At 41.7% G+C, this 24,036-nt stretch overlaps 1 protein-coding gene across 1 annotated transcript in view; it reads left to right on the plus strand.

Annotated features, from left to right (window-relative positions):
• The first annotated feature begins 13,413 nt into the window (after positions 1-13,413).
• The window catches only part of ppargc1b (peroxisome proliferator-activated receptor gamma, coactivator 1 beta), an 85,991-nt gene continuing 75,368 nt past the window's right edge, over positions 13,414-24,036 (plus strand). The window contains exon 1 of the mRNA XM_041047914.1: positions 13,414-13,494. Within this exon, the coding sequence (XP_040903848.1) occupies positions 13,414-13,494 (81 nt within the window). The remainder of the gene's footprint in view (positions 13,495-24,036) is intronic.

Below are 24,036 nucleotides of genomic sequence, written 5' to 3' on the forward strand. Positions count from 1 at the left end.
TTTGCCTGTTATTAGTTTGATTGATCACATTTTTATTGTAGAATCGATCATTTATGAATTGATACTGATGCCACACAGGATTCTACACATGTAAACATAAAGACAATTTAAAATGCAGGATTTGGGTGGACGGCTTTAGTGTCCCCCGATGGTCCAGAGACTGTCTATTGTCTATTGTAGCTGAAACGGGAACATAATGTTGTTTTGGTGTAGATTCAATTGCATCATTATCACTGCTGTTTAGTGTGAGGGAACAGCATCCAGTGGGACTACAGAGAGAAATGTGGGTATGAGACAGGGAATGAAAACATGAATGAAGCATTTAATGAGACGAGGGAGAAAACTACATTTGAAGACACAGACAATGAGGGAGAGAGGGGTTAGGCTCAGCCAATAAATACAATGCATACAATACAAAACAGACAGCAGTAAAGACAATATACATCATTGCATTGCACTGATGCTTCCCAGCTACATGGTGTTTGTGCATATGTGAGTGAAGGACTGTGGATTTTTCCTGCCATCATTCGCCGACAGGAGAAACATTTACAGCAACCAATAACTCCTTTAATGTACATATGGGCATGGAAGTGCTGTTCGAAGTTAGACTCGAAAGAATGCGAACCTCCCCTTTAATGTAAGCCAGCCCATCCTACAGTTACTTTAGGTTTATGTTTACATGTGTACGTGTGGGCACATGCAGATACTCATACATGGGAAGAGCATGGTTTCTAACTTGTACTGACAGCAGTGTTCCCGTGACTTTTTCCACTTTTCTTTTTTTTTTCACATCTTTTGTGATAAACCAAGTATTTTTTAGAAAGTATATATATATATATATATATTTTTTTTTTTTTTTTTTTCCTCTCTTGAAGAGCCTTCCCCATCCTCTCTAAAAACATTGATCGTTGATAAAACTTGCAGTTAGGCTCAACCATCCCCCAGTTATGCTGCTGTAGGCTTGGACTGCTGGGGGACTTCCCATGATGCTCCTCTCTCCTCCTCTCCCTCTCCATCTGTATGCATTCATATCCCGTCGATGCTTATGACTAACCCTTCTCTGTTCTTCTTCGTTCTGTGCCGTCAGAACTGAACGCCTACAGCGATGATAACAAACCAGATGCAGTCAGAGCCTTGGCCATAATGAACGTGCATCTGTTGCATTGGTTGATTTGCCTTTTTGTAAATGGAGGTAAAGCCAGCCGCCCTTTCCCCTTCAGCGAATGTACTGGAACAATATTGGCCTCCACGTCACAGTGTTTGTGTTCAACTGCTCATGGGTTGAAGAATGTGGAGCTACCGGCAGCGGGAACATGAAAAACATTTACTATGCATTTACTATCATGTCAGCACATGTAGGCATGACTCCGGGTTTTGTGTGCATGTGAGGGCACATTTATTCTACATATACACAGTGTAATATCCTTCATGTATGAATGTGTGGAGACTTGGGCAATGTGACTTCATCTCTTATTAACCAATCAGAGGAGAGAGTATGAAACCAGGCGCTTCACGTTGTTTTTCTTTTTGCTTTAATCACAGCAGTTTCTCACAGCGTGCTTTACTGCTGACACGTGTAGCTGAAAAAGAGGATTTCATGTGAAGGAAACTACATGTGTGAACAGCTCATGGCAGTCTGCAGCTGAAGGGAGTGAATTATGGATGAAGGGAAGTAAACAAACAGAGAGGTGCGGCTGATGAGGTGGGCCTGAAGGTCAGACCAGTGTTTCTCGTTTAATGCTGCCTTCAGGTCCTACTGCGGTTATTTATGGCTTCTGAGGCTGAAAATATGACTTGTTTGTTTGTATTCTACAAGTCTAATTGAAAAACAGATTTGGTATTTTCTCATTCTGACTACTCGCTGGCTTTCCGCCAGAGAAGGGGTTCCCTCTCTTATGATCACTTTACGACTTTTTCCACTTTTTCTTATTAAAAGAAAAAAAAATTTCTTTTAGGATTTTTTTTTTGTTTTTTGTCTTATTTGATCAAGTGCTGGTTTCCTGTTTAATGTAAACTCATGACGTCCTTCATTTGCTTAAATGCCTCAAGCTGACGAGCTCTGATGCTGTTTAACGACTTTTTTTTTCACTGTTTTTGTGACTTGCCAGCAGGAAGGAGTTTCACTATCACTATTCACTATTATCGTTAAGTAAAATATAAATTAAGTAAAATATAAAAATAAATTATGAATGAATAGAAATAACTATAAGAAATAATAAAGAAAAAAATGACACATATCCCAGTAACCATCGTGGAAGCTATTCACAGGTTTTTGTTTTTTTTGTTTTTATTTTAATAAACATGTACATGTAGAGTCTTCATTATTTTTGACCAGTCAACTAAAAGACAGATTGAGTTCATGACCTTCATGGTTTCACCTCCTTATTGCAGAAGTAAACCAGCTCAGTCTGCAGCAGCTGTACCACTCTGACAAAATCCACATCAGCAAAGTAACTGATGTCGTAATTGATTTATTGGCTACCATTCCCAGCATGCATGGCCACCGTGTTATCATGTTATACACCTGCTCAGCACCAAGTCCAGTTACCATTGAAAATTGCCATTTTGCTGGTTTGTATGCTCCACTCTGCAGGGCTGTTCACGTGCACTCATCCACCAATTATATTTACAAAAGCACTTGAAGGCAGCAGCACGCTCATATGCTGCAAGTATTTGCTAATGTCAATTACAAAACATATTTTTTTAAAGAGCTTGTTTGTAGGTTTTGCACATCAATGTGTTGCCTGAACATTGAATTACATTATGTACGAGGGAGAATGTGAGCTCACTGTAGTGCATTTACAACATGTGTGGGTGAATTCACTCAAATTAGATTTTTGTAAGATGTCAACACACACACACACACACACACACACACCTGGAGCACAGAGTGTGCCTGTTTCAACCTCGTGATTTTTAAACTTTGACCTTGTAACCTATCATCACAGGCATGGCCAAATCCACATAATGCATGATGAAAAGTACACTACAGTGAAATACCAAAGTAATATATAATGTTACCAGTTTGTGGATTTTTGGACCACTTTTCTTTTTCAGTTTGAACTACTTTTTTTGTACCATTTATGGAATTTACCACAAAAGTTAAAAGTTATACTAGGGAACGGGCCCTGGCTCCTGTCTAATTACAGACCAACAGAAATGCCTTTGCTGTGTCAAGCCTGCCACAACTTTAAGAAGGAGAGATTGACAGAGCACAGAGAACGCTGCTCGACATGCAATGACAGAGCACTGATGACGGACAAAGCCAAGTGTCATCTCAGTTCATTGCAACTTGGCTGAAAGTTACAAAGTCAGAGCTCTGTGACACAGTTGTCTTAGAAACCTGGTAGAGATAATATTCAGTGAAGTAACTGTGGTTAATTGTGGTTTGTTCACTGATAAAGCAGAAAATTGGAGGTATGACTTCTGAATGCTTTATTTTTCTTCTTGTATTCAGCCAAAGAAGAAGAGTCTGAGGGGCCAAAACATCTTTGGAATCCCATGGCGCCAATCCAATAATGGCCATTACTGGTAAGTATGTGTTTCTAGATGCAGGCATAGGTGTGATGTACAGCTGTGTGTGTGTGTGTGTGTGTGCGTGTGTGTGCGTGTGTGTGCGTGTGTGTGTGTGTGTGTTGTGTCAGTCAAATCTGGTAACACTGAGGCTAAAAGTTTTCAGCATCTTAGTCCAACACAGCAGCAACTGTTGCATATTAACAAACTGGGAAGGAAAGAGAAACTGATTAATGAAAAGGAGCTGCTGACACGTTCGGTTGGTTTAATGAAAACCTGTTTTCAATCCATGGGCTCTGATGGAAGACAGCTGGGACGCACTGGCTCAATACATTTTGTTTTTGGTGTGTTTCTGTAACAGGTGTCTGTGTGTCATGTATCCTCCATCAGCATTACTGATGCAGGACACGTGACTGTGAGGAGACACTGCATGGAGTGTGAACAGAGACACAGAGATGACAGACACGCTGATATAAATGCCAAACATCACACGATGGGTTATTAATATAGCGATGGTCTTTGACAGGTCACTGTGTGAGGACATACCAGCCAAAATCTATTTACAGTGTCTGTTCACATCCAGACCTTTCATAAGCATCTTGGGCTGTGATGTCACACCGACTCGGAGCAGAGGGCCTGGCTTCAACTCAAGATCATCTCATGAATTATATCATAAATCATGTCACGGACACACAAGAGGGCGCATGAGAACCGAGCAGGCTGTAGCAGGCACAGGCAGTTACATGCAGCCTCTTCATACACTGTGGAGCTCGGCAAAGATGTCTGTGTCTTCAGGTAACTGTAAGACTGATACCGCAGTGTGTAAACACTGGTGGTATTTTGTCCCTAGCCACAGGGACTGCAGAGACTCAGTTTCACACATGGTTTACACAGGGAACCTCATGATGCTCATGGAGCTGAAAGAAATTGATCACAGAAAAGGCAGAGCCAGTGGTCAGCACATATGTGTCATAGCTGTATTTGGATCCAGCATGTATGAATGCAATATGTGTGGACAAAGACAGGATCTGTCAGTCTGTAGCTCCAAGTAGTACAAAGGTCGAGGTCAGGCTGCTGGGAGAGTGACTGCCTGAGCGAGCGAGCGAGCGAGCCAAAGAATGACAGAGAAGAAGAAGCGAGTGAGTAAGCAAATGATGGAACAAGCATGACCACAAGCAAACAGCACGGCACACAGGATGAATTAATACCTATATCACTCAGATTCACTCCACACAGTATTTCTCCTGCAGCCTTTCGCCAGATTGGCCAACCAAGTAATGAAATTCCCCTGTTACATGTCAATGATCCCGCTGCCTTGAATTAAATACTCCCATAAATCAGAGCACTCTTGATTCAGTAATGTCCTCCGCAAGATTCATTTATTTAGGGATAAGAAATGTAAATTAATTCATTTTGAGGACCCCGTCACACAGGGAGAGGCAGCGGGAGGTGGTGAGTCTGGAAGCTGGTGTTGTGTTTTTTTTTTTTCAGTAGTGTTTAAAACGGACATCAACAATAGCACATAATCAGAAGGAAAACGGAAACTGCCCTTTGCTCCACATTCATCTTCCGATTTGAATAACTGTCTAAAACTGCCCCCAAAATTTGCATTTCTAGCTTTCTCCCTCAGACTATCATTCACTTCAGTTACAGTTAATATTTTTATAATCAAGGCCTAATTATGGAGTGGACTGTGCCTTTAGAATCAACAATTTACTACTGTTTATTATGATTTATTGACTTTTTATGGATATATTTAATACTATAAGTATTACACTGGTGCACACATCACATTTTATTGGCCTATTTCACAGTAAAATGTGTTTCACTGGTCCTGCTGTGAGGTTGCTCTGTTGGCTCAGTGGCAGCATGGCTGACTGTCTTTAGTCCGTCTGGCTAGCTGACTGTTTGGCTTACGGACAGACTGATTCTCTGTCTATTTAAAGTTTAAATGTACTTGAATCCTGTACTTAAGTCCTGCATTCAAAGTTTTACTGTCAAAAAAAAAGTAAACGAGAGTCAGCAGTAAAATGTACTTAATTCTTCATCGTTCTCGAGAACAGTCTCTTTTAAAATGTGAACTTTTTGACATGCTGAGCAGTATATTGATGTTGCACAGGATTCACCCGCGTGATCTGACTACATCATCATGCAGTTTGGAAATGTTTGGGCAAAGCATCACATTTTATGAGCTCATCACGTATTGAATGTTACATGTTACCCAGCAAGAACTTGCAGTACTTGCACTACTTGCAGTAATAAGTACAGTGCAACTGTCAGTTAAATGTAGAGGAGTAAACAGGACATCATCTCTCCACCTGATGTCACCTACTGCAGCATGACACATGGCTACAGTTATGTCACTGGTGTGGTTTGCTATGTCTGGATTGCACCTCAACACTGCTACAGTATGACGAGCATGAAGACACTCTTTGTTTAGCCTGATGTTTTGCTCTCGTGCAGGAAAATGCCACTTAGAACATGCAGTACCTGATGCGGATACTGTAGGTTACCTTGTGGAGTATTTGACCACTAGTAGTGCAATGGAGCAATGCTTTATGAGTCTGTCCCTGTCTTATTTGTATTGTGTATGAGGATGACACACGAGGACACACATGCACGAGCACGAGCAAGTGGCATGTGATTGGTCTTGGCGGACAAATGTAGGCAGAAGGCCGATGGGACACGAAAACAGTGGATGATTTAAATTACTTTAAACGGATCAGTGAGAAAGGAAATGTATTCCACGTGTTTGTTAGACCTCGAGGATACATACATTGTGGTGAGTAACACTGAATGCAAACATTAACAGTAACCTCTGTTTATTTAGAAGAAAACTTCACAGGCGCACATTTAACATGCAAATCCCTCCTGATCAGTTGAAAAGCATAAACAGTCGGTCCTAAAGTTTCCAATGAAGAAACAAGCAAGTCAGGATGTGTGACCTGACTGACTGCATGACTGACTGCCTCTTTGACTGACTGGCGAGCTGCCTGTCTAGATGACTATGTACCAGTGTGGTCCTCATTTGTATCTGGAACTTCCTTCTTACATGACTGATTTCTTCTCAGCCACTAACTTTGATCGGAAATAGGTAGAAACATCACTTAAATTTAGATTTTATTAGATTTTATCGTGACTCAAAACTCCTGTAACTAGCAGTGGAGCCTAAGAATGGCAGTTTAGTTTGGCGACAGGTTTTTCTGGTCAGACTGACGTGACATTTACTGTGGACATAACTGCAGGAAACAGGGGTCCCGAGGGTACTACACCCCCATCCCCATGTGCAGCACCCCTATCTCTAGGTGACTGAGGTATGTTTGTATTCTTGCATGGCTGTTTTTGTTTTTTTTTTTCAATTGTGTCACCCACCTCACCTCTCCCTTTCCCCTGTCCCAGCAGCATGAGCTCTCCAGATATTGCCCATAATATTTTGCACAGTCTCGTAGAGCACTTTGTCTGTATTGATCTGTTGTGGCAGCAGGGTTTGGACTGGCTTCAGACAGCCCTTCCAGCATCAACAAAATATAGTTCAAATGCAGTTTTCGACCAACAGCAGCACATAAAAAGTGTGCCATTGTTTAGAGAGTGACATCTCTTTGCTATGCCAGCATTTATCCCAACGGCGTTTTGACCAAGCAGTTTTCAGTATTGTTTGGCTGACATAACATCATATGGTGCTGTAAAGATGCGATGTACAAAGACCCTTCACTGCCGTTTTTTGTCGGTGATATAGGTGAAGGTGCTGAAAGTGTTGCGCCACCATACGCCACCAAAACAGCTTCAATGCACCTTGACAGTGATTCCACAAGTCTCTGAACTCTACTGTGAAGTAGATGTGACTGTGAAGGCCACAGCACATGATTCGCATCATCTTCACACTCATCAGACCATTCAGTGACCCCTCGTTCCCTTTGGAAGGGGGCGTTGTCATCCTGGTCAAGGATGGTGAAGGAAGATTCATTTGACCATATCACTTTTTTCCCACATCTCTGTAGAACTGTGGTTTTTGCACCACTGAACTCATCTTTGTAATGATGGCTTACTGAAAGCCACCCTACTATAATATCCCTCTCTGTGTAATTGTTGACAGACTGTTCTCGCTGACACAGTCTGATCACACTCTGCATTGACATTCTCAGTCACTCAAGGAAAAGTTGCTCTTCTGTTTTTCTTGAACCCCGGTCAACTTTTCACATAAGATACAGTATTTCACAATTTTAAATGCAAACTTCCTTGTAACTACCCTGTGAAAATGACGTGAGTACTCATTGTGGAAATGAATGCTTGTATCAAATTCTAAACCTTTCTGGTGCAAAAGTAAAAAAAAACCTCGCACCTCCAGTGTGAAGGTATGACAGCTGGACAGTCCAATCATCCCTGAAGTCATCTGAGGTCAGTCTGACCTTAGCATGTTGGCAGCTCTCTGCCCTTACAGCAGGTTACAGAGTTATTCTCTGATAAGCACAGAGGTAAACTGGGGATGTAACCTGGATTATTATTGGAATGTCCACTTAGATGAAATACTGTACTTGCCTCTAGGAACACCTGACACATACCAGCCCCGCTTAGCAACCGTCTGACCTTAGACTGCAGGCTTGTTTTTGGCTGCGCTGCCGCACCCTGAGGACTAAACATTATTGAAATGTCAGCTTGGATGGTCTGGATGCTTCTAAGACACAGATCATCTCAGTTTACAGTTAAGAGCTCTGGATTGTCTTGGTGGTCTGCTGCAGCTCATTGTGATAAACCGAGGAACTGAGGCTACCTGGGCTCCTGCAGCTTGTAGGCTGTTTGTTGTCTTGAGTGGAGTTTTCCTTTGGGTTGAGACATTTGTTTTGTAAGCCCCCTGTGGCACTTCCTTTCCTCTCTGGCACATTTTGATTTTGTGTTTCTTCTCTTTCTCCTTTTGTCTTTTTTTTTGTTTATACACAGAGATAACCAAATATTAAAAATCTGCATGGAGTTGTTTATGGTTGTGAGATGTTTCCCTGAGGAGTAAGTTTTTATAAAAGGCAGCTTAGTTTAAAACCTATTTTACGTGAACCCTTTGTTCTGTTTAGTTGTTGAACAAAGTTTCAAAAACCTTCCTCCTCCCTATCTTGCTGCACCTCTGAGTTTCTTCCCCCAGCTCACGTCGCTGACCCACAATCCACCTCAGGAATATGTATTTGCAATCCTCAATAGCTCGGTCTCACCTCTGACCTTTGACCCACTGAATATTAGTTTCCTGTGATGCAGTTTATTTAGAAGTTGAAGGTTATTTTGATGTCGACCTCGCTGACAGTCTTTCTGGATCAGATTCTTGGCTGAAGGCCTAAAATGTAAATATAAAATGTAGTAACTTAAGAAGAGGACATCACTGGAATGCCAACTTGCTCGCTGGCCTACCAGTAATGTTGGCTTCTTCTTCTGAGGCTACCACCGACCAATGACATGCAAACGTCGCAAGCTAATAAATTGGGGCAGGTTTACTATTTTTACCAGTTCAAACATACAGTGACCTTAGAGAACAAAAATAAGGAGTTGCATTGGATTATCAAACATGGCAAACATGGAGGCCCAGACCCTCAAGGCCCCAAAGGCCCCAGGTTCACTTCATGGCAATTAGTTTTGGTTGATTTGATTAATTGCACATTTGTTTGAGTAAAGCACATCAGACTTATTTTTCAATTTAGATTATGCTTACATTTCGCTTATTCCTAAAAATGTTTGTGTCTGGGGCTTAGGTAAATCTACTGCAGCTACCATTTGATGTCAGCTGAATAAGTTATACTTTATGAGAACTTATTGGTAACAGGCACAATTCACAGAGAGTGGGAGTAACAGGTAGGGCCAGTAGGGGTCCCCCAGCTGCTTACTTCAGCTAAATCAACTTGTCTAAATATCAGATTCTAGTCAGACTTTGAAAAACAAGAAGTATTTACCACTTCTGGTTTTGAAATTGGGATTGGAACTGAACACATATGTTGAACACTTGTTTCTGCATTTTAAATAATCGAGTGTTTTGAAGGCACAAGAGAAAAGTGTTACGGTAGCTTTTATAATGACACGTATGTAAGGCAGTAGATTGTGAAATCAACGAGTGATGATGCATTGTGGAAAAGTTTTTGTTGACTATATGTTCTGTGGTTGCACAACAGCATAGAGATAAAATGAATGTAAGGCGCAATTTGTCATCTTACTGTTGTCTAACTGAATTGCATTCTGGTCTATTTCCCACTCCTGTGGTCGTAGAATTTGAGTTTGATGCTGCCTGCAAAGACGCCCTCGCTCTTTGACTTTGACTTTGCCAGCGTCTCCTTTTGGCCTCTTAAAGAGGGAGCGATTTTTCCCTGTAGATTTCATGAGGAGCTCTTGCTGTGGTTTATGGAATCTTATGAAAACACATCTGCAGCAGGCTTGACTGAACATGTGGTCTGATGAGCAGTTACTTCATGTTTTTGACTTTATTAAACAATGTGACAAGCAGAGACAAATTCTCAGATCCACAGTGATAAGTTAGAGGCGAAGCTGCTCACACCTAAAAATTAAAATGTTTAACACTTCTAGTCACATCAAGAGAAAGGAGAAGAGGAGGCTCTCCACTTCTGTTTGCTATGGCCTCCTCAAATGACACAGACCCACGCTCTCTTTCTCACACACACACACTCATAACATACAGTCAGGAGTGAACACTGTAGCTACAAGATACACACGCATTTCCTTTTTTGTGTCTCTTGTTGTCACATAAACACTTCCTCTCTTTTAAACACAGACATATGCAAAACATACAAATGTACAGTCTCTCTCTCTCTCTCTCTCTCTCTCTCTCTCTCTCTCTCTCTCTCTCTCTCTCTTCTCTCTCCTGTACTTCTGTACTTGTGAGGACCCTCACTGACATGATACACACTCTAGTGCCTTATCCTAACTTTAAGGGTAATTCCAGTAAATCACATCTCGGGTCTCTTTTCTGCTGCTTTGGCCATCTTGTCCATCAGTTATGACAGTCAGGCAGGTTTTAAACTGGTCACCAGTTTAGCCAAATTACACAAACCACTTGATTTAGAGATAAAACTGAGAATGAGCACATTTGAAATGGTCGGTCTGTGGACTTTAATGATTTTACCATTCACCTTTGTTTTCTCTTGCAAACAAATCAACGTTGGAGCTTTGTTAGAAATCTGTCTGATCAACTGACTGCTCATGTTTCTTTACCTGTCAGACCTCTGCTGCCATCCCAGCTCTCAGTGGATTCAGTACCTTGGTGTGAACTGTGTTATTCTCACAGATAAGAACAATGATCAGACATTGAAAATGGGACTTGAGTTAAAATAAGAAGTCAGGCCCTCAAAAACTTTACATTCAGACATGAGTTGGTCCTTACACAGATAGAAGTACAAGTGGGCACACACACACACACACGTGGGCACATATATTGTATTATATTGTATTAACATCATTAATGCCAGCCACGCTTTTGAAAGACACACACAGCTCTGCTCTGGCCATCAGCTGCCTCAGACAGTTAACCTGTTCATGACCATCACACACATACAGAGCAGAGAAGCCTCAGCGATAACTTTAGAGTCACTGCTGGTAGTGTATGTGTGTTTCCGTTTTGGTCCATATCATTGTGGGAATAGCTGCAATTGTGGAAACTTGAGATGCAATAACAGAACAGAACGACATGAAAATGTTATAAAATCTAACATGACGAAAGCTTGGATGCCATCAGGAAATGATTTCGGTGCGTGGTGTAATACTGTGCATTGTGGGGTTCGTTTTTTAAAGAATAATTCAATAACTTCACTTTGAATAAAATGCCAAACCAAAAACACACTCAGACATAAAGCACTTTAAAGTGTGTGTTATCCTGATCCACTACATGTCATCATACTGGCACCTCCATGCTCATTCACTTTAACTCTGGGATCTCATTCAAGCCCCACTGCCTTCATGTTATTGCAGACTGCATGACTCACTGACATAAAACTGATCAGACACAGTTACCGCTTTGGTTTTTATAGCCAATAGTCTTTGGAAAAAAGCAATTTGCTGCTAAAATGTTTCCATCACACAAACACGCCAGACAGGCAGCATCTAACAAACCCAAACCGCTCTGGTTTCAGCGCAGGCATGTACAGCTATCAATACAGAGGAGTAAGAATACCTGACATCTTTATCAAATTATGATACAACTGCACAGGAATGAGGTAGAAGCACAGCTCTGATCACACAGGATGGGATTCATACAGCGGAAAAAAGACTCTTTCTGAAAATGCTTTCAGTGACAGCATAGCATTAGAATTCAACCATTAGGTCCTATTTTGTTTCAGGGTGAGTTTCAGGTTGATTGGCCAGTTCAAGGAGCCTCATTGTTCTTTTTCCACACAAACAGCGACACAACTGTGTGTGGCTGATCCTCATGAGGAGGAGCTGAGCACCAAGTATGTTATTTTCTTTAAATCTAATGAAAATCAGTGGTGACGGATGCTTTGTTTTACAATGTGCAATGTGTTCCAGCAGCAAATCCTTTGTCCCATGGGACAGTGTTGTGCACTAATGTTACAGTAATGCGATTATTTTTTTTCAGTGATAAGCAGTGTAAGTGATTACAATTTGAAATTCAGTAATGACATTAGAGTTAAAAGTCCCACTAGCGCTCTTTTACTTTTTGGTTTGGTTTGATTTCTGACTTAAGAGGAGTTAGAGGTTTGATATCAGTTTCATCTCTGTCCGTTCAAGGACAGACCGGTGTGGGACACGTTTGCATTGAGGCTGACAACGTCTGCCACGTGAGTGAAATTTACAAGTTGTGTGTTCTTAGATGTCTTGCTTAAGTTTGCCAGTAGTAAGCCGGCATTCAGGAATCAGAGTTGCATAGTGTGTGAAGCAGCTTCACAGTGAGCGTGAGTGTGCAGTCATCGGGGCTATGCAAGCTGCTGATGGCCAGGAAATTCCTCCAAACTGTAGGCTGGCCAGCTCGTGCAGTGGATGTCACAAGTGGCTGTGGAGGCTTTGGAGCTGTTGAGAGGCACCTTTAATGAAGCTGTGCTGACGAACAAAAGTAATGAGTAAAGGAAGTAATCACATTTGTCGTTGACTTATTCGTGAATTTGTGTAATTGATGAAAAATGTATAACGAGTAACTGATTACATTGTTCAAATGATTTTCAGAGATGCATCCTCAGTAACTGTGGATGAGAAAAGGTTCAATTCTGAAAAACCCTCCACACCTTTATTCTGTTAAAATAGTTCTTGTTCATAGTTCCTGTCCATCTTATGTCACCACAGCATCGGCCTGCAGTGTTACAACTAAAACAGAGGATCACATTTCTCTTTTGTTACATCAGCTAATGTCATCAGCTGTGCTAGCTAAATGACTGGCAGAAGCCGGTTTTGCAGTTACCCGGCAACGATAACAGGGCGCTGCCAATGCTTATGTATGTGCAGCGAGGCTTTTCAGGCCTACAAGGTGCATCCTGAGTGATCGGATCCCAGCAGTGTTCACGCTGAATAAAAGCAGTCTCCAGCTGGAGAACCAGTTTGGTTTGATGTTGGTTTCAAAGACTGAAAACCCTCATATCTGGATTTTAAAATTATATATATAATGTCAAGTAATTATTATGTTTTTTTTTTATCTGTGTTTTGATTGCAATAGACAACTTGTAGCAAATTGGTGGTAATAATTTACAGTTAATTCAATAACAGTGAAATGAAATTGATCCTCATTTTATTATGGGGGCCCCTGGTGTCACTGCATTGGTCCCTGGGGGTCCCCAAGAGAACCGCGTGTCTTTAAAATCTTGGTTTCTGTGTGTAAACAGATGCGCCCCCTGCAGGCATCCTTTGCCCACTGCTCCTCCTCCTCCTCCTATACTCCGCTCTCTGACTCCACGGCTCCTCATTCACTAGAAGATGGCGGACTGCGCTCCACTATTAGATGAGGAACTCTCGTCCTTTGTCTTCAATTACCTGACAGAAAACTCCGGCAGCCAGGTAAGATTCCGGCCTCTATGGACACACGGGACCTTGGGCTTTGCAGTCCGGGGTGCGTCTCTGCACGTCGCCGGCTGTAGCGCACGCAATGCCCGGTTGATGCGAGCCTTTCGCCCGGCTTGTCAGCAGCATCACCCCGGCATAGTGCGACCCGGTGTCTCGGTCTGCGTGCGTGTGTGTGTGTGTGTGTGTGTGTGAATGTGTACTGTGTCTTGACGTCTGGCTTTCACGTGTTTTTGGAGGAAATATCACTAGTCACGGGCGATGAGGGAATCGGATGGATTAAACGAATAAATGTTTCTGTGTTGGTGCTGGGAGCGGAGAGCAGCCGGCGTGTTGCTGCCCGGCGAGGATTATTTGGTATGCAGAGGGGCGCTTGGGAAACTTTTGACGCATTCTTGAGGGAAGTTTTAATTTCAGTGCCGGAGACGTGGACACGTGGTGCGCCCCCGAACGCATGGACTTGGCCTCTAGACTATTATGATAGTATGACATTATGATATTAATCCACCCGCTACAGGACTGCTTAGCTTTAAGATTAGAGTAGACAAAATACATACCTGTGTGTGTTTTTGTTGATGCAGCGCTCGGCTTGATGGACATAATGTTTTGTTTATTTTACTCGCTGAATCGAAGTGGATGTTCAATAAAGAGCACCATAAAGAGCGCTGTGTAATGTTATTTATGCACTCCATTATAAGCTGCTTGCCACAGCACCGTGAGCTTAACTGGGGATCTATGGATCTCTTCGTTGGGTATCTGCAGGCTGTTCGGTGCGCTTTAAAGTTGAGCAACTCCCACCGATGATTCCTGTAATTTTGTCCAGATTGGCCAATTAATCAGGCAGTGCTCTGCAAAGCAACGAGATGGAGACGAGACTGTGGTTTTTGGTCAGCTGAGAAAGTTGGTGCGATTTTACATTTTCGTAATCGTTTGCGTAATCGTTTGGTAACGGTTACAAAACGATTGTCTGGTTCACGCCGTTGTTTGCTTTGGCAAAACGAAAACGGTGGATCCTTGGATTTTGTTTCGGGGGGGGCGATGATGACGGATAGTGTATTGACCCCGGTGTTGCTGTGGGGGGTCGCAAGGAAATTATTTTGCACTGAATTTCAAGAAAACATCAAGGCGCCAAACATAGTTCAGAAATCTCTACAGTTTAGGGATTCCTTGATTATTGTCATTCATCTATAACACATAAAACATAAATCATAGTATTAAATGAATGGGTGGGATGTTTAATTGAATTCGGCATGCAGTCAACACACCAAGCAGCACTTATTAAAATAATATGTGAACTTTTAGAACAGGTTGTCCTGTTAATCCCAAAATAATCTCCTACCATAGTACCCCGCGGAGGGCGGTAGCGAGTGGTGTTAAGCAATTGTAGAAGTTGGGATTCCGTCGAAATTAAATGTTGTTTTGCATGTAAGATGTGCTCCGAATGTACTAGACGAAGGTATTGATTAACACTCTCCTCAGGCTGTGGACTATGATGTATGCCTTGTAGCTCACATAGATGGAAAAATTAAATTAGCAGAATTCCGAACGGGGTTTGGTGAAAAAAAAAAAATCGTATTTGTCACACGACGTAACAGATCGTATCAGGTCTCATCTCCATCTTTCTGCTGCTGTGGAGTCGCGCTTCCACAACACGCACTGATTATTACCGTGCACGTAAATCCCCTACACGGTCTGTCATTGGAATATAAGACCCCGGTGTTTACGGCATCACAGTGTGACATAAGATTACGTCATGGTGATTGTTATTGCTCTGATTGCACGGTCATCGGAGAATGTGATAGGTGTGTGTGTGTCTGTGTGTGTGTGCGCGCGCGCGCGTCTGATTGGCAGCTTAAGCAGGTTAATTCAGCGTGTGGTGGGATCCGGGGAGACTGTGGGCTATTTATAACGTACAGCAGTGACATGTGCTTTCACATAACACACACACACACACACACACACACACACACACACACACACACACACACACACACACACACACACATACACACACAGACACTCATATACAGTACACGCACAGATGTGAACTGCATGATGTGAAGTGGTAAATGAGAAGCAACACAAATTATATTAGTATCCTGTAGTATGACATAACCAGATAGTGGCATTCAATATCAATATATTATCAGGCTCAGTGACTCAATTATAATATTCTTATGTTAACTTGTTGTATATTGTTTGGCTATACATGTGCATATATGCTCAGTGTTGATTAACAGTGATGTAATATGTATAAAAAATGCTGTTAATATTGGTTAGTTTTGGTCTCTAATATTATCACGGGATCCTATGGCATGTTTGAGTGTATGTTTTATAGCTGTCTTATCCCTTTGATAACATTTGCTATGATATCTGGACACAAACCCACATTTTATTAGGTGGTTGCTCAATCATTGCCGCCAGTCATTGTTCAGAACCACAGAACCACATTAAATTCAAGTGCAGACTCCAAAGTTTCCAAGGACGCCAAATGTGTCAGGCTGAATTCTGGGAAAAATGTGTAAATAATGATTCAGAGTACATACGTTTGATGGATTGGTGCATGGAGATCGCAAAAACATGGTGCCCAGACTTAAGGCAACTGAATGCATTCCTATAGTGACATGCATACTCTTATATAAATCTTTGTTCGGGGGCTTTTAATGCTGCTTTGCTGCAACATCATTGAGTAGCAAAGAGAGAGAAAGATAAAGTGCAGCCTGAGTGTAAGGAACAGGAAAGAAATCAAATTGTACATTGTGTTACCGCTCAAGTTCTTTCATGTGTAAAAGGATAAGGTTATCTATTCTACAAATGCAGTGTTAATATGTTAATATTTACACAGGGTTATTAGGGCTGGCTGGTGCCCCCCTCCCGCCATCGCCCCACCTCTCTCTCTTAGTGTGTGTGTCTGTGCCGCTCGCCCTTGCCGGCTGGTTATTGTAATACTACTCTATCCTCGTGACTGGAGTTACAGAACAGGGCTGCTGCAGTCATGTGAGTTGTAGTGGAGGGAGGGAGGCGTTACTAGTGACGTAGAGGAGTGACAGACAGGCCCTCCCCCTATTCCTCCTCCGAGCATGTGACTGCTTCCTCCTCTCCCTCTCTCTGTCATACAGCCTCTACCTCTCTCGCTCTCTCTTACACATACAGTACACATGCTTACTGTAATGTCTCTCCTTTCATCTTCCTGTATTTTTCTCACGTAAACACTTAATCTGTCCCTCATCTGTCTCCCTGTATTTCAGAGGCAGTTTATGATATATTCAGATTAGGTGGCTTTATTGCACATGGAATGAATGAACATTTGAATCTGTTGGACATCATTTATTTATTTATTTGTTTGTTTATTTGTTTTTGGAAACAAGATTTGCAAAAATGATTTGCTTTGTGGTTTGTTGGCTGTAAATGTCAGGAAAGGCTTATGCTCAACAATGGTTTTTACAGTGTTGCTCGGTTAATTTCTTTTTCACACACTGAAATCTCAACAAATCACTGAGACAGTCAGGACTGATTCTGTGATGCATCTGCAGAATAACGAGATCAGGAGCCTGTCAAAATGATAAACATTTAATTCCTGTAAATACAACTTTACTTTTTCCTACATTTAATATTAATCCTTCTTAGATGTTGCCTCAGCGTTAACATCAACATCTTGTCAAGCACCAAGGTGCTTGTACGACTTATGGCTCTGAGAAAGCAGAATGAGTGCTTTTCTGAAGTCAGTAACTGTCTTTGGTTTTTGAATTATTCACTCAGAAAGTGCTCATCACATCAGACATGTCCTCAGTTTAGAGTGTCATCAGTGTGTCTGGTTTACTTTTACGTATGACTAATACCACATATGAACAGGAAACAGAATCGAGTAGTGCAGTTTCACAGTGGTACAGATGATAATCATGAACATCTCTGAGGCTTAGACGAGTGTGAGAGTGTTAGTAAAGACTAATCATTTCAGTTAATTAAAATTATTTGTGCCGTAACTCTTTCTGTCTATTTATCAGGGAGTTAGTGCTCCACAAATTTAGGTCAACTTTAAAAGGTTGTTGCAGTTCACTTTCAGAATGAATAAGTGAAAGTGAAAGCAGATAAAGTAGATTTGTTTCCAGGTTACTGTGACATGGGAAACTGCCTTCTCTTCAGAGCTGTAGTTTCAAAAGACACTCGATTAACCTGAACAACTGTTCGGGTTAATCTGCTGCTAACTGACTAGCCAGCAGCTTCATTCAGCAAAGATGTTGCTATATTAACGTGAGCCTGAAATTATGTTGCCGTGATCTAAACACAAAACCAATTCAGGTTTCAGTTTTCCTTTCCAAAACAGCAAAGCAGGACATCATTCATTTGTCATTGTCTTTTACGTCCAGCTCTACTGCTGGGCCTGTTGAAAGCCTGTTTCAGAGTTCAGCTGGTCTCTCAAATCTATTTCAGTGCTAATCATTGACCGGGTGTTGAGGGCCGGTCTTGGTCCGTTCAGGGGATTGACTCTGGGAAGATCAGGCTGACTTAACGTCAGTCACCACATCCTGCTGTAACAGGACACAACCAGCCACAGGGCATATACTAGTAAAATATTAGTCTGTTCTGCTGTGGCAGTTGAGCAACCGCGCTCGTACAGAGCAAGTCACGTGTAAAACTGTTGCTGTCCAGTCAGAAAATGTGGAATCTCCCATTTCCCATGTGAAAATTATATATTTTCCTCTAAGACCAGAAAATTATGTGGCAAACATTCATATTAAGAAGCTACACATACGAGCTGCATGTTCTTTGAAATCACGTGTGACTTTTTTAAAATTTGTTTGTCAGGTTTATTTTGAACTTCTGTTCATGCCTGGAGATCAAGTTGTCAAGTAAAAATAGTTGCACCAGTTTCCTCACAGGGATCATAAAAGTTTTATTGCAAAGAGTTTGTCCAAATTACCCGGCTGTACTATTCTACGGTAAGAAGTGAGTCAGATTCTGGGGGAAAAAAAAAAAAAATGGCTGGCAAAGTCCGCGATTCTGTGGAAGTGGTAAAGCTTGCTTTCTATTCAAACTTAATCTAGATGGTCAACTTCAGCTTCACACCCATTAAATTAATACTTAACTGGAGGGGTGTGATCACGAAAACACAAAGAAGAGAACAGTCTTAGCCTGAGACAGGAACGGGAAGTGAGTCGGAGGCTGAAATAATTGAAAAACTTTGGGAATACCTTTAAAGAACACCTTGTTCCCAGACATCAACAAGTTACTCATTGCTGCCATGTTTGTGGCCCAAGTTACATGTTATTATCAAGTAATCAAGATAAAACTCATCTCTTAAGTGTTTAATGCATTAATTGCGTCTCTGAAACGACGCCTGCACGTACCAAATGGAAAACTTAATAAAGCTTAAAGCCATTACTGCGCTGCTGTGTAGCCCTGTAGAGCCTCATACTGTCAGTCAGCACTTTATCCTATAACCATGATGCCTCTGTGTGTGTGTGTGTGTGTGTGTGTGTGTGTGTGTGTGTGTGTGTGTGTGTGTGTGTGTGTGTGTGTGTGTGTGTGTGTGTGTGTGTGTGTGCGCGCGCTTGCTTGCCCTCCTACGCAGCAGTCAGCTCTCATCCCTGGCTATCAGGTGATCCTATCCAATTTTGGATCGGAAGTCACACAGTCCCTTACTGACCACATTTAGCTGTGTAGCTGGATTCAGCTTGATAGTGTGATTCTGCGGGGATAGATGGACATCGTTTAGTCGAGCTTTTACAGCTCTCACTTACCCATTATTAAATATAAGTATCATCTTTTACTGTTTCAGTCATAATTTTTGCATAATTTTCAAATATTTTCTTCTCTCAATGGCTAATTTATATAAAGCAACAGTGAATCGATCTATATTATAGGCTGTTTCATGAAAGCTTTTTGACTTGCTGAACTCTTCTGATAGTCGACGTTTGGAAGCTCATCCCACACAGATTATTATCACTGATGATGCTTTTATTATCAACAACAGAAAGAAACAGCTATGAATTTAGCATCGTGAGCATCATGATGAAGAAAACCCAGCAAAAACAAACAAACAACAAAAAAAAATGCCAGCAACAACTTAACAGTGCAACAAATACTTTTTGATTGACATGCCAGCTTTGGAAAATACTGTACAGAAATATCTACCCTTATAATGCATTTATACTTAGTCTGGTAGGTTTCTTGATGTAGACCAATAAATCTGATTTGAACTGGACAGTGACACAGGAGAGTGAAGGATCCAGACAGTCTGGCAGGGAGGCAGACAGACAGGTGTATAAATAACAAGGCTTTGAAGTTCCACCCAGGAATGATGGATACAGGTGTTATTGGCAGTGACTGGGATTTGCACGGTGCCAGGGACAGACAGACAGAAAGCTTTCTTCGCCTACATCTCATCTGTCACCTTCTCTGTTCACAGATTTAGGCCTTTTGTTGTGACTCTCCTGTTTTTCTTTGATAGGGTTTTTCTCTCTCTTTTTCTGTTTTATGCCCAATTCAGTGCCATTATCTCTCTCTCTCTCTCTCTCTCTCTCTCTCTCTCTTTTCTGTCTCTCTGTGTCGTGATGTGCAGTGCTGCAGTGCAATGTGTTCAGCTTGCAGCCCTACAGTGACTCACCTGTCCCTTCTGTCACTCTGTACTGGACACACACACACACACACACTGTCATACACAAATAGATGTGCATATACAGTATAAGGTACAGTACGTGTAAAAATGTGTACAAGACTGTGCGTATAAGTTTAGATGACATTTACATGTTTAGATTATAGATTATTGTAATTTTATGTTTCGTGGATGTAGCTGATGCTGCTCTGTTCAGTGACTCACAGTAAAAACACTACAGATTGCAGAATACTGCAGCCTACAGTGAGTTGAAGGTAAGAGGGTTGAGGCACTGTGTCAATAGACAGAACAAAATGTTCCCCTGAGAGAGAAGGATAGGAAAGTGTAAGAAGGATTATTTTGGAGATGCACTCAGCAGCTTGGTCATCTATCTGTGACCAGGTGTGCTTGAGTTGCGGCGTGCATGTTTTGTTTTTGCATTTCCTCTGTGCTAAGATGAATCTTAACTTGTTAAAGTGAAGAAACAGATATGGCTTCACTCTGTTGGCCTAATGTTTCCTAACCCAGTGCTGACTGTTCACTGGTGGTTACTGTGGTGCCACACCAAGGTGCCTTGTGGTTATCTGTGTGTGTGTGTGTAATTGTCATCAGCTATGAATATGTGTTTGTGTGTGGTTGATCCCCATCGTGTGTGTGTGCGTCAGAGTGGGCGCTGGGAATATGGCTGCTTCCTCCCAAATCCCTCTGAGGTTCATCAGGCATCCGGCTTAGACACCAACCCCCCACCACCCCCCCCCCCCCGCCCCCCCATGAGGCCTGTGTGTGTGTAACTGCATGTGTGTATGCATGTATCTGTGTGTTACATGTTGGAGTGTGCTGTTGCAAGCTAACATGCTAGCAGAGGCAGGTGAGGGGTCTCTCAATAATTAATTGCTTGTTGATTCGTCAGCTGCTCACTCAAGCCTGCTTGGCATTACAGGCTACAGCTAATACTCATACACACACACACACAGACACACACACACTCACACTTGCATGAGAGCTACACCGTTCTGGATTAAGCAAGAATCATGATTTTCTTACTTGGAACTGAGATTCCGATTACCTCTCTCCTTGTTAAAGGAAACAATTTTTCATGAAAAAAAAAAAATCGCCTCTTTAATCTCCTTGTTCCTATGAGATCTTTTCTGGTGTGCTGATGTAATGTGTCGGGCTCCTGTCCTTAATGTTGGTACAAACAGTGGTTTTGGTTGTTTTCATAGCATCGCTTCATTATCATCTTTAATGTCAGGCAGTTGTATGAGTCTGTGCTGCACTGCAACTATATGGCAAAGCACTGCTCATAAAATGTGTTCCTCCGATCGTCCTCATTTTCTTTGAGTATGAAAAAGGAAAGTGACAGTTTTTGAGATTAGATTTGTTTTTGTCCACAGCACTTGTATTCAGTTTGTGGCACGATGTAATGCAGTCTTGTCATTTGTTGATGCAAGTTAGGAGTAATTGGAAGTCCTTGATTTAACGCAGTGGATCTCCCTGCTCATGCAAATATGGCAGAATTGATTTCATTGAGATTGCATGGAGATATGAATCCAAATTGCAATTTTAATATGATTAATTGTGCAGCTCACACAGGAGAGAGAGTGACTAAAGATATCATCCAGATTCATTTAGTCTGTGCTACCAACAGTGAAACATTATTATTACTATGATCCATCCATTGATTCCCCTCATGATAATTTGTCATTAACATTTTCTCTTTTAATCTTGTAGCTTCATCTTTGGTCTCTGCGACAGAACACACTAAGGCTGCGAGTGCTAACCTTTAGCCTGCTTTTCAACATGGATAAACAGGGCTAGAAAAGGCTTACTGATCAGTGTGGTTTAGGGCCAAACAGCCACACAATACTCTTTCATTAGATTGGTTTCCACTAGCTGGGCTATATCAGGCTACACCTGAGCCCTGTTTCTGTCCTCTTTAGCCTAATTTGGACCTACTAAAGCTAAGTAGTGTCATTCTGTAGGCTGGTTAACAAGGCTAATTCTGAATAAAGTGATCTTAGTTATATCCATAGTTTAATTTGGCATTGTTGTCTCTAATCTGTCTCTAATCTAATTCCACTTACTGACTCTCCAATGTCAGTAAGTGCCTACAGCACAAGGGAACAGGCAGGGTCAGAGGTCGTAGTGTCAGCAGAAGAAACTCCCCTCAGATCAGGACATGGACAAGACAGGTCTCCAAAGAATCTCTAAATCCAGTTTGCATCCGATCTTTCATGCACACTGCAGGATTTTCCAAACAGTTCTTCTTCCCCTGAGGTGCAGCAACGGAGCAGCACTCAACTGTGCAAAGTGTCCAACACGCACAATGGCTTCATTGCGTGCATTACAGTGAGAGGCAGAAGGAACAGATATAGTGGGAGAAAGAAGAGGAAGAGATAAAGGAGGGGGAAAAAATCAACAGCAACAAGACACTAGTCAGTGAGAGTCTTATTAGGTATTCATCGACTGCCTTTTGCCGTCTTAATTTATATGAAAATCTATTCGGTATGTCGCCGTGTTCCAGGTTGTTGCCGTTCTCACTGTGACTCAAACCAGAGTGGGATGTGAAGATGTAAATTTCTCCGCCATCTCGTTTTTTTTTCTCCCTCACTCTCTCCAGGCTATAGTTTTAATACAGATTATATACTTTACAGTCAGTGCTGTGATTCACAGTTATCACGTCTCATCATATTTTCTCCCTCCTTTCCTCCTCTTTTTTATGGTTCTTATCTTTATGCCACATTCACACCGCGTAGGTTTATCATTCTGGTTATTTATTGTTAAATGATCATTTACATACCATTTAACCTTTGCAGCTCGCTGATGGTGAGTAGGTTCAGTAAATTGGTCGTCAGTGGGATAAACCATACCTGCTGCCCTTGCAGCTGTGGGGACTCTAACCAAGAACTCCCCCCAGTATAAATATCTGTGCTTTTCTCAGTTTTATATCATTGTGCAATGAATATTTTGGGGGGGTTTGGACTATTGGCTGGACAATACAGGACATTTGCAGGTGTGGACCATGGAGACTATTTTCTGACGTAATGGACTCTTTAGTGTTTGAGAAAATAAACATCAGCGTGTTTAACAATGAAAATGATTATTACTTGCAACCTTCATTTCCTTTTGCAAAGCTGTTAAAGTGTTTACATCCAGGAGAACATAAAATAAGGCTGGCCCTGTATAATTACCTTTCTTCCTCTTGTGGCCTTTTCTTGTCTCAAAATCTAGTTTAATGTTGGGCCAGGTGGTATGAATCCAACACTGGTTGGTTTCTGGGTCTTTGGGCATATAAAGTGAGCCTTGGAGGCAACAGGGTGCATAACACATACTGCAGATGACAGGAAATGGGGCTCAGTGGGAGCCCAAAAGGTTTTTTTTTCTCTGTGACTGCTGACATGTTTATTTGACCATCCTGCAGCATTTCCTTTTACCTCAACGTGATGTATTTACCTTATAATCAGCACACTTTGGATTTCTTTCTTTTGTTTCTGTTTAAATATTGTCGTTCAGATTGTCTTTGCACCAAAAATCAACATATTGACTGTGTACATTGTGTGCATTATCTTTAGTTTTTGCTTCAGAGGGCCAATAAATTGCCATTGTGTTGTGTTAAGACTATGTGTTTTTCTAAGCATTTGCGATTACATACAGAGGTACAGGATGAGTGGGCGTGTATATACATTTTTCATATGTTCAGAGAAAAGAAATGAGGCATACTGTGCATCCCTCATCTGAATTCCTCCTCACGTTTCAGGGCCTTTCTCCTACTTTTATCCAAACATGTATGTTGATGGTTGTGGACATGTGCAGATGTGTGTGTGTGTGTGTATGCCATGTGTCCTTAGCTAACCTTTAAGGGCAATTTGTATTCATCACAGGGACCCTGTTGCTATATTGATAGTGTCAACATGAGCGCGAGACAATTTGTCATTCTCTGCACA

The sequence above is a fragment of the Toxotes jaculatrix genome, chromosome 10 (assembly GCF_017976425.1).
Source record: "Toxotes jaculatrix isolate fToxJac2 chromosome 10, fToxJac2.pri, whole genome shotgun sequence".
In the NCBI taxonomy this organism is placed as follows: domain Eukaryota; kingdom Metazoa; phylum Chordata; class Actinopteri; family Toxotidae; genus Toxotes; species Toxotes jaculatrix.